This window comes from Berghia stephanieae, chromosome 1 (genome assembly GCF_034508935.2).
Source record: "Berghia stephanieae isolate SIO BIC M18660-M18661 chromosome 1, UCSD_Bste_1.3, whole genome shotgun sequence".
NCBI lineage: Eukaryota > Metazoa > Mollusca > Gastropoda > Nudibranchia > Aeolidiidae > Berghia > Berghia stephanieae.
The window spans coordinates 38,324,780-38,335,438 of record NC_088360.1 but is presented as its reverse complement, the minus strand read 5'-3'; the positions used below and the strand labels follow the sequence as shown (position 1 = coordinate 38,335,438).

General features: G+C 36.0%; 1 protein-coding gene across 1 annotated transcript in view; it reads left to right on the top strand.

Moving 5' to 3' along the window:
- LOC144973945 (uncharacterized) overlaps nucleotides 1-9,707 on the top strand; it is a 16,857-nt gene extending 7,150 nt beyond the window's left edge. The window contains exon 3 of the mRNA XM_078916836.1: nucleotides 5,220-9,707. Within this exon, the coding sequence (XP_078772962.1) occupies nucleotides 5,220-6,097 (878 nt within the window). The 3' untranslated portion in view covers nucleotides 6,098-9,707. The remainder of the gene's footprint in view (nucleotides 1-5,219) is intronic.
- Nucleotides 9,708-10,659: the final 952 nt, after the last annotated feature.

Here is a 10,659-nt window from a genome sequence, read left to right as displayed (position 1 = left end):
GGTTTTGTGGTTTGTGTGTGTATATGTGTAAATGTGTGTATAATATATGTGTTTATATATGTGTGCGGGTGAGTACGTGTGAACAAAATATAACAATAATTATATATAAATCGTGAAAATTAAGGGTCAGTATTTCTTATTAGATTGTGGTATATACATAAATATGATTGATCTGTATTCATGAAGTATTTCTTGAGCATGGAACCTAAACATCCAAAATGGCATTTCATTTAAATCATGGAGTAAAGACCTTGGTTTGAGAGGTTTTGTCCAGAAGAAGGTCGTTTAAATTGATAGATATTTGAAGGGCGAGTTTTCTGGCCATGTTTTTCCAGATTACGACAGTTAACTGGTTACGGTCCATAGTGGATGAAGAAAAGGGAAGTAATGAATTGAAAATCATCAGGTTGTGGGGAGTGGAAAAGACGGATAGGGTAATATACAGAAAAGAAATGAAATAAATTGATATCAAGCAAAGTCGATTTATTGCTTAATTTAGTAAATATGCGTGTGAGAGCTAGTAGACATAGACAGAGCAATAACTTTTTCGATGTTTTCAAAGCTTTTTCTAAAGCTAAATAAAACTAGCTATTCATTTTAATGTTTAATATCAGCAATGAAAGTAGATTTATCATTCTAAGCAAACCACATTTTAAACAACTTTTCAAAATACTTCAAAAAAAAAAAAATAAATAAATAAAAAAGATCGCGATAATCATTTTTACTGGATTATGAACCTAGACGTCTACAAAGAAATAAGAAACACGATTTTTTATTTTGATTTTTTTTTCATCCAAACATATACAGAATATATTATTATAGAATGGATAAATGAACGTCACTCTACCCTTTGTTATTGATTTTAGACCTCCAGTCGGCCGATTAGTTCTCACTAAATTCCCTCTAACAGACTATAAATGTTAAAGGTTACGTAATATTATTATAGGTTTGTATTTTGGTGCGATTAATCTGGCGGACAGAAAAGCTAAGTATTAAACCTTTAAAACATATCATTGATGAAATATGCTATTACGCTTCCAGTCTAAGTATAAGGAACTGAATATTTTCTAGTAGACAATAAAAAAAAACCAGTTATAAATCAAATTTCAGATTTCTGTTGTGTGGTTGGGGAATCCCAATTCATGATAAGGGCGTCCGTAATATATCGATAAGGCACAGTAGGAAAAGACTGTGGTAGAATTGATCATCATTATGGGATTCAAGTCAACGTGTACTTATTTGCAGGTCTGACATTTGAACGCAATTATATTTTTAAAAATTGATCTTTTCTATAGTGCAATATCCACTTAACTTGTTTAATGCGCTTTACAAAGGGTCCCTGGTCAACAGCAACATTTAACATGTAGGATGGTACATGACGCATATTAGGCGATATTACAATTATTTCGGACAGGGACAACGCTGTTAACGGCCAGGTACTCATTTTACACCTGAGTACGGTGAGAGAATGTGAATAAAGAGCCTTCTCCAAAGACTCAACTATGTGTCGAGTGAGGCTCGAACCCCGTACCTTGCGATACGAAAGCGAGTGTCATACCACTAGACCACATAGCCGCAATTAAGGGCTTAGTTTAACATTATTGTAAATGACAATAATTTTTTTCATTGGTTTAAGAGTATTTCTATTACAACAATGAGTTTTGAATGTCTACATAGGTCTGATAATCGAACGCGGTTATGGGTTTGATTTAACATCGTTCTAATGGACAATATTTTGGGTGGGTTTGAGAATATTTCCCTTACAACAATGAGCCCATGACAATTTGGGTTGTCGGACCTGTAAATATATATATGCACGTAGATTCTAGTACATAAGATATTTTAGTAAACAAAACAAAACAAAGCAAAACAAAAACATATAATGGATTGAAAGTAACAGCGACTGCGAAATATCTCTCTCTCTCTCTCTCTCTCTCTCTCTCTCTCTCTATATATATATATATATATATATATATATTATATATATATATATATATATATATTATAGTCTGTCTAACCATTAAAAAAAAGAATCAGACGTTGGAATTACCATTTGTGAATTTGTGGGCAGTTGTCTCTAAACGGTTTTATGAACTTGACGCTAAAAATATCAATGTTGAGCTTAAATGATAGAATAGACCATGAATGAAGGGAATTGACTTCTTTATGGAGCCAGAGTTTGGTTCTGTTTTAATCTCAAGAAACCTCGCGAGATCCCAGGTTTGAGAGTTTTTCCTAAACTGAGGGTCATTTAAATCGATCGAGAATATGAAGGACGATTTTTCTGGCCAATATTTTAAAATTGTATACGGTTATGTGGTCTAGTGGTATGACACTCGATTTCGAACCGGAAGGTCCTGGGTTCAAGCCTCGCTCGGCGCATAGTTGAGTCCTTGCTGAAGGCTCTTTACTCACATTCTCTCACCGTACTCAGGTATCAAATGAGTACCTGGCCTTTAACAGCGTTGTCTCTGTGCGAAAAAATTGTAATATCGCCTAACAGGCATCATGTCCCGTTTTACATGTTAAATGTTGTTGCTTGCCAGGGACCCCTTGTAAAGCGCTTTGAGCACATTTAGTGGATATTACGCGACATAAAAAAAGACACAAAGCTCAATAAAAGAAAAAAAAATCAGTGTAACAACAATAGACGCCACGGCATGTTTTTTTCTTCCTTTCTTAGATGTCAGATTGTTTTATCAAAAAGTCTATAACAATCCCACATCTAAAGAAAAACGTTTAGTGACTATGAACCCGACAATAATAATACTTCCTACTTTCCATGTCAGAATGTATTATTCTACCTTTTTACACTGCCAAAATTCTTTTTCCTAATCTCACATCTAATGAAAAACGTTTAGTGACTATGAACCCGACAATAATAGTACGTCCTACTTTTCATGTCAGAATGTATTATTCTACCTTTTTACACTGCCACAATTCTTTTTCCTATAACATGACGAGTCAAAGCAATCATTGTTTTGGTATTTCAGTCATTTAAAAAATCAATCATGAAAACTTAACACATAGAAAGGAAATTGTCATCTTAGCCAGATGAGGCGTGTATCCTAACGTTTAAGTATTACTAAGTTGATAGAAGCTGTGGACTGTAAAAAGTAATAAACAAAAATGAATATAAGATTTTTTTTTAAAAAATACCAAACACATAACTTCGCAAAGTCCCAAGATTGAAAGTTTTTGCCAAGATGTGGGTCATTTGAATGGATTGAAATTTGAAGACCGAATTTTCCTGCCAAATTTTTAATCCATGTTTTTCCGTAGTTCAGCATTTAAAAATTGAGCTTTCTATATAGCGCAATATCCACTAAACGTCTTTTCTACTTTATAAAGTACCAGTTAGCTGGTTAAGAGAAGAAATATGCCTGTAGAATTATGACACTGTGATCCATGTTGAATATGACTAAGAAAGAAACGGTGATGCAGCACTCAATCACTTGCTTTTGGATAGGAAGGCAAGGTTCGAATAGAGGCTATGGATTATCGAATAGACAAAATAGGAAGCAGGCACTGGTGTCAGATGAAACTCTTAAACCGCGACAGACAAAGCAGAAAGAACAATTATAAAAAGGGAAAATTCTCCCAAAATAAAATCAAGCGGCCTCGACTGCGGACGGAACCTCAGACCTCCTGATTACCGGTCAAACATACCCTCACTATACCACAGAGGGCATTTGGTAGATGGGATAATTTAATGCTTATAAGATTCTTCACAAGAGTTTTCGTTCTTCGGATTTCATATTTGGGATGTTCCTGTGTGACCTGGAGTTTCAATAGCCCTGTCCCACTGTCATATCACAATCTCAATTTAAAACGAATATGTCATGTCGCAATTTTGATAAAGTGAAACGTATTGGAAAGTAAATCTTTATAGAAAAATTGTAAACTATTGACATGAATTTAACACATGTGCTGGGTCCCCATGGAAATGCCTGAAGGAGGTAAAATGTTTTTTATTAAATAAAAAGGGGAACAAATTTAATCGATCTCTTCTAGTTGAGCATGTTTTTGAAATATAAAAAAGATTGATAATTATAATACCATATTGCCTATATTCTGACAACTCTCACTTCGACAAAAAGCAAATGACAACAATGGTCATATCAATAATTTTAATATCGCTATATTATTGATCACCATATTATTTTTTCCAATTTTCATTAAAGTTGCAAAAAATGATGAATGAATATTACATCCTCTCAATTTTTTAGTTATTAATTTTAAACGAGTACAAATTCCGTAAAGCCCTAATTCATAACAGGTTATAAAAGCTTTACCATGAAATCTAGGTTGACAATAACATGGGTCTTAAAACTGAATTCCATGAGATAAAATGATTATCAGACCCGATTGTGATTACTCTCCCAGTCTTTTAAAGTTCCTTGACAAGAGACCCAGCAGGCTGTCCTTTGAACGGCTGCCAACGAGTGCACGAGGCATTTTCGTTATATAAGAGATAACTCATGGATTATTCTGCTGAATTTTTTCTTCAGTTCTAGATGGTTGTGTTAAATTGTCAATGAGTGCAAAATGGACTTCACACAATTAAAAGGTAGCTGATGTCTTGGCGGTACAATCTCGTTTCTTGTTACAAAGTAAAGCATTATCTTACATTGTCCTTGACTGGTAGGGTGACATTATTGCCAAAACTCTAGCCCCTGTGTTGGGTCCTTGGGTAGGGCACTGTATATACATTATCCCACTTGATTCGTGTGTGAATAACTACGTGGCTATAAGCAGTGACAGGTGCTGAAATCGGGTTCCGTGTTCGATTACTATCTCTGAAAAAAAATGTATTCCTTAATGTCATTGGCAGTTCTCTACTCACTTCAGTTTTTGTTTAGACTGTATTCCTCCAGCAATTCCTTTTCTCGATATATCAATTTCTTTTGGAGACTCTAGTATTTCTGCTCCTTTCTTGTTTCGAGATATGAATTTTTGTTAGGATTTTAGCAAACCAGATTCTTTCTCCTCTCAGTACATAGATACAATCATGCTGGAATCAGCTGATGGTGAAATGTCAGACTACGAATGATCCAACCCGGCGTCCAGACAAGACCTGCCTTCTCCTACACCCACATCTCCACAATGAAGATTGTGGATATTGTTTTATTGCAATCTTCACTGTATTAATATCATTTGAGAATATATATTTTTTTTAATCTGTCAGAAATCTAATCTCGTTTATTTTATTCTCTCAGATATGAATTTTCTGACGCCCAGTGCACATGTCCACACAACGAGCAGCCCGTCAAGCCACGATGGTCACCACAGTGACGCATCACAACAAGACAATACCAATCACCGTCACAACACTAGCAGCAATGCTGCCTCTCCAATCAAAGAATGTTACGATGACAACGAAGACGACGAAGACGACGACGATGAAGACGATGCAGCCTCCGGTAATTCCAACGACAAGTCTATAAATGGCAAAGATGGAAATCCCGATTCCTTAAACGACTCAAACGGCGACCATCCCAAGAAAAGGAAAAGAAGAGTTCTATTTTCAAAAGCTCAGACATATGAACTTGAAAGGCGTTTTCGCCAACAAAGATACCTCTCCGCGCCAGAGCGTGAGCATCTCGCCAGTATAATTCGCCTAACCCCTGTCCAAGTAAAAATTTGGTTTCAGAATCACCGATACAAGTTGAAAAGAGCTCGCCAGGAAAAGGGTCTTGCAGATTTGAATCCTCTTCCGTCTCCACGTCGGGTTGCGGTTCCTGTTTTAGTCAAAGACGGGATTCCATGCCAACGTCCTTCAATGGGAACTACCCTTAAAACGCCGGACCATCACCATCACCATCTATCCATGCAATCAGGAATGGGCAATCCTATGTCCATGGGCATGACTCCGAGTAGCCTCAATCCAATGGGGTCTATGAACGGTTACGGATACTCTGCGGGCAGCGGGCATTCCATCGCTTCCACGCTTGCAAATTCAATGTCTGTCAATATGAATATGAGCTGCTCCTATAATAACTCCATTAGTCATCTGAACGTTCCCAGTGTGAATAATATGAATGTTTTACCGGGCTATAGCCATCCCCTCATGCAGCCTCAAACACGATGGTGGTGACCCGAAATTGCATTCTTTCTTTAGATTTTAAAAACTCTTGAAGACTGGCTCCTCTTTAAGCCGGACCGTCAAAATGAAGGGGTGACATTTTATATGTACGTACCCGGAGTACATCGGCTGTGCGTCTCAGAATTAGTTGAGATGGTGACAATTTCAAGACTGCAAGAACACAATCAAATGAAGTGTAGATTTACTTCCTGTCGATTTACCACTTCGGAAACGTCTGTTGAATGAAAAGTTCACGAGTCAAAAGAATATTTAATTCATCCAAGGCAACGGAGGCACATTTAAATGCAGACTGCTTTACTGGCAAGGTTGATAATATAGCTAGCAGTAAACTATGTTGCTTTTGTTCTAAACGACATGATCAGTACAGAAATGCAATGTGATCAGTTTGACACATCTGTCTCTGTGGTTGTTTTATGAAGATAACTAATCACCATGGCTGGAAATTAGGTGACAACTCTTGTCTTTTGTCTTAACAATCGCCATAGCAGATACAAAGACAATGATGAATTATTATTTCTTGTCGTCAGTGAAAATCAACCATCTCACAATAATCCATTAAAGACTAAACAATAATAGGATACCATATTCAACACGCATGCAATCTCAACTCCTCGATTCACTTCATCATAAGGGAAGAGGCATTATAATATGACTTGTTTGTTCAAAAACTATTCATCAGTTTTTTAAAATGCAATTTCATTCTTTACGTTGTGTGGATATTTCTGAGTTATGATAGATCCGTGATGTAATACTAATTTACACGTAACTTTCATCCACTTAGCAGAACAAAACATGAACTATAATACAGGGGAGGAAAAATCAAATTTAGTCTAGTTTATACTAATCACTTATTTGACATGCAATAAGAATAATTATTACACTTGTTTAGTAATGATAAAGAGCGGTTGCTAGGTACCATTATAAGCCCATAAATGCACGTAGCAACGGGGGAGGTGGGGGGGGGGGGCACTACTTTTTGAGGCCTTAAACTTTCGTAATACATATTACAGACGACTAAGGGAAATTATCGATGATCATTGACCTTTATTGAATTTTGAATTTGAAGCAAAAATCATCGCATCGTGCGTTTTTATTATAGAGTGTTTTTATATTTTAAGTGGCATAATAACAAGTTATGGTGACCAACGCAATACAAGTTCAGTCAAACAAGATACAATCAGATGATTTGTCAATTAATGGCATTTTCTCTTATAAAAGTTCCATTAAATAATCACAACCTTTCTGAATTTATTCCAAAGTAGTCTTTGCTGACTGTTACTCTCAAATAGAAGTTGTAATAAAATGATTTTTGAACTGGTTTTCGGCAATCGTTCTTGATAGTAGCACTCCTAAAGTTGTGCTATAGTCAGTAACTCGATGCCTAAAACCAATACAAGTTTTATAACTTTATATTCAAACCATCGTGATGATTTTATTCATTCGTTTTGAAAATTAATTTATGTTGAGCGGTCTGTGGTTGTGAGTAATTGCGTGTGTGAATGGGTATGTTTGTGTGTGTGTGTGTGTGGGTGGGTGGGTGGGTGCGTGTGTGTGTGTGTGTTCGGCTTTGTGTGCTTGGAACGTGGATAGTTATTGGTGTGCGAGTGTATGTCTGAGTTTGTATCTTGAACTTGTGGGATAGGAGGAAATGAAAAGATAGCTAGCTAGAAAGAGAGATCGATATGTATAGAGAGATAGATAGGTTGATAGATCTTATAAGGTATTCGCTCACATATCCTCATCGGATGTGAAATGAGTACATGGCCAGTAAATAGAGTTCTTTAGGTCAAAAACTAATGAAAATAACACCACACGTTCAATGTTGCTACTGATTTAGGACCACTTGTAAAGCGCTTTCAGCACATTTAGTTGGTATTGCACTATATAAAAGCAAACATTTTCTTTGTAGCCTTCTCATAGTAAAAACCTTAAAATTTGGAGATATTCACTTGTCGGCGTCTAGTTCATCAGACATAGCACCCCATTGAGACAATGGGTCAGATTTTTGCGCTTTATAGGAGGTCGAAAGCCAACGGCAACAGAGAACTACACGTGGCGCTTTTTAGGCGATAATACATTTTCTTTTTGGACAGAGACAACGCTGTAGGTACTCATTTTACACATGAATACGGTAAGAGAATGTGATTAAAAAGTCTTTTCCAAGGATTCAACTATCTGCCGCTCAGAGCGGCAATCGAATCCTGTACTTTCCGATTCGAAGTCGAGTGTCAAACCACTAGACCACATACCCACATATCCTAATTTTAGATACTGCAATAAGCGTAGATCGTAGACGTCTATTTGTTTCCAAAGATCCTACTATTATTTTATTGATGACATTAAAGTAGTCCCTCAGAGCCATTGGCCCATGGAGTCGGAGTTTATCACGGTTTCTGTAGCGTGAAATAAAAACAATAGCAATTGCTTGCTATCCATTGAATAGAACGCTAGTCTATCGCAAAGTACTTTACGCCAAATCTAACAGACTCAGCTACCCATTCACTGCTGGGTGGACCGGTGGGGTCGGAAAGAATCTCGACTGCACCCGGGATCAATCTTGGTCCCTGTCCGTGTGAAGCGAGTGATCTGATTGATAACATTGAAAAATGTTCTTTCTTTTTCAAATAATTTTTTAAAGCTTGTTGCTTAACTCCCTCCTTCCCAGCCATTTTTAGAATTTCCCCCGAAAATTCACACCCACCCGACACAAAAATAGTCTTTTCCCAACCAAATAAAAAAGTATTAGATCTAAGTGCATTCTATACAGAATGTTGTTCAGCAAAATGATGTCTTCAACACAGTGTTTAGTATTTATAGCTGTAATCAAAGCATTTCTTTAAATTTTGTGATGTACAAGAGACATCAGAATGAGAAAACTGTAGGTTGTATCATACGAATGTGACGATTTTCCTGTTGTTGGTAAGGAGAGGGTTAAAAAGGGGAGATGATATTTTAATTCGCATTTTTAAATTGATATTTTTCATCCTTGCTATCTTTGTCCCAAATTGATACCACGGTAAGAAATTATAGACAATCACTGCTCTCTAAGGTCATGGGAAATAACCGATTTTGTTGCAATAATTTTTTTTTACTTTTGGATCATCATGATGAAATGATACTCTTTGTCTAAAAATAGATAATTAACCAGTTAACATTCGTACTCTGGAAAGACGCGTATTTAACTTTTGACCAGAAAACTCGTCCTTCAAATATCGATCAATTTAAATGACCGTCATATTGGTAAAAACTATCAAATCTAGAACCTCGCGAGGGCTCAGGTTTGAGAGTTCTTGCTAAGATGAGGCCATTTAAATCGAATGATATTTGAAGGACGAGTTTTCTGGCCAATTTTTTAAATACGTGTGTTTCAAGAGTCAAGTGGTTAATCGGACAGGCCTATTTATAATGCTTGTCGGGTTAGTATTGATATACAATCTTATTTAGTTTTGTATATTTTGTATATAATTTGAGTTGAATAATTCCTAAATAATATTAGGCAATGATTTTTTCACAGTTATCTATTGATACTCCGTTAGTTGTTTTGATTGTTATTACAATTATGTTACATTTTTCATGACATAAAATAGCATCATTGATAAAATGTCTGGGTTTTCTTTTTATATTTATTTTTGTCAAATGATATGTTGTTGCTATTGTTGTATTTGTTATTGTTACTGTTGCCGTTACTGTGGTGGAAGATGTTGATGATAATAAATGTGTTGGCCATTGTTGTCCTGAGAGACAGTAAGAGAGTTGAAGATGAAGATGATGATGATGATGATGATGATGATGATGAAGATGATGATGATGATGATGAAGATGATGATGAGAATGATAATGATGATGATGATGATGATGATGATGATGATGATGATGATGATGATGATGAAGATGATGATGATGATGATGATGATGATGATGATGATGATGATGATGATGAGGATGAAGATGATGATGAGGATGATGATGATGATGATGATGATGATGATGATGATGATGATGAAGATGATGATGATGATGATGATGATGATGATGATGATGATGATGATGAAAACGAAGGTGATGGTTATCACGTCAAATTGGTGATGATGATGATGATGATGATGATAATAATAATGGAAGATGAGGAGGTGGAGGAGGTAGATGCTGAGGAGCAGGAGGAGGATGTGTAGGAGGAGAAGGATTTCGATAACAAATAGGAGGATTAAGAGGATGAAAAAGATATAAAGGAAAAAGACGGTAGCAATTATTTTCTTTTTTTCTTTTTTGAAAAGCGTATTTCCACATCACCGAATTTCACATTGTTCATTTCCAAACGTATTTTAGTCTCGTGCTGAAGAAGTAGCTTGCTCTTTGTTATATAAAAAAAAGAAATTAAACTCGTTTCAAAATTCTCCACAAACTTCCTAAACATCGCTCGGTCAGAAACCCAGACAACAATAATTACATCTGTATATCTCTAAATTATTAGTGAGTAAAATCGGAGAAATAAGCTAAGCATCCAACAAACCTCTTTGACTGCTAGCACCGATAACATTACAGGAACACAGCAG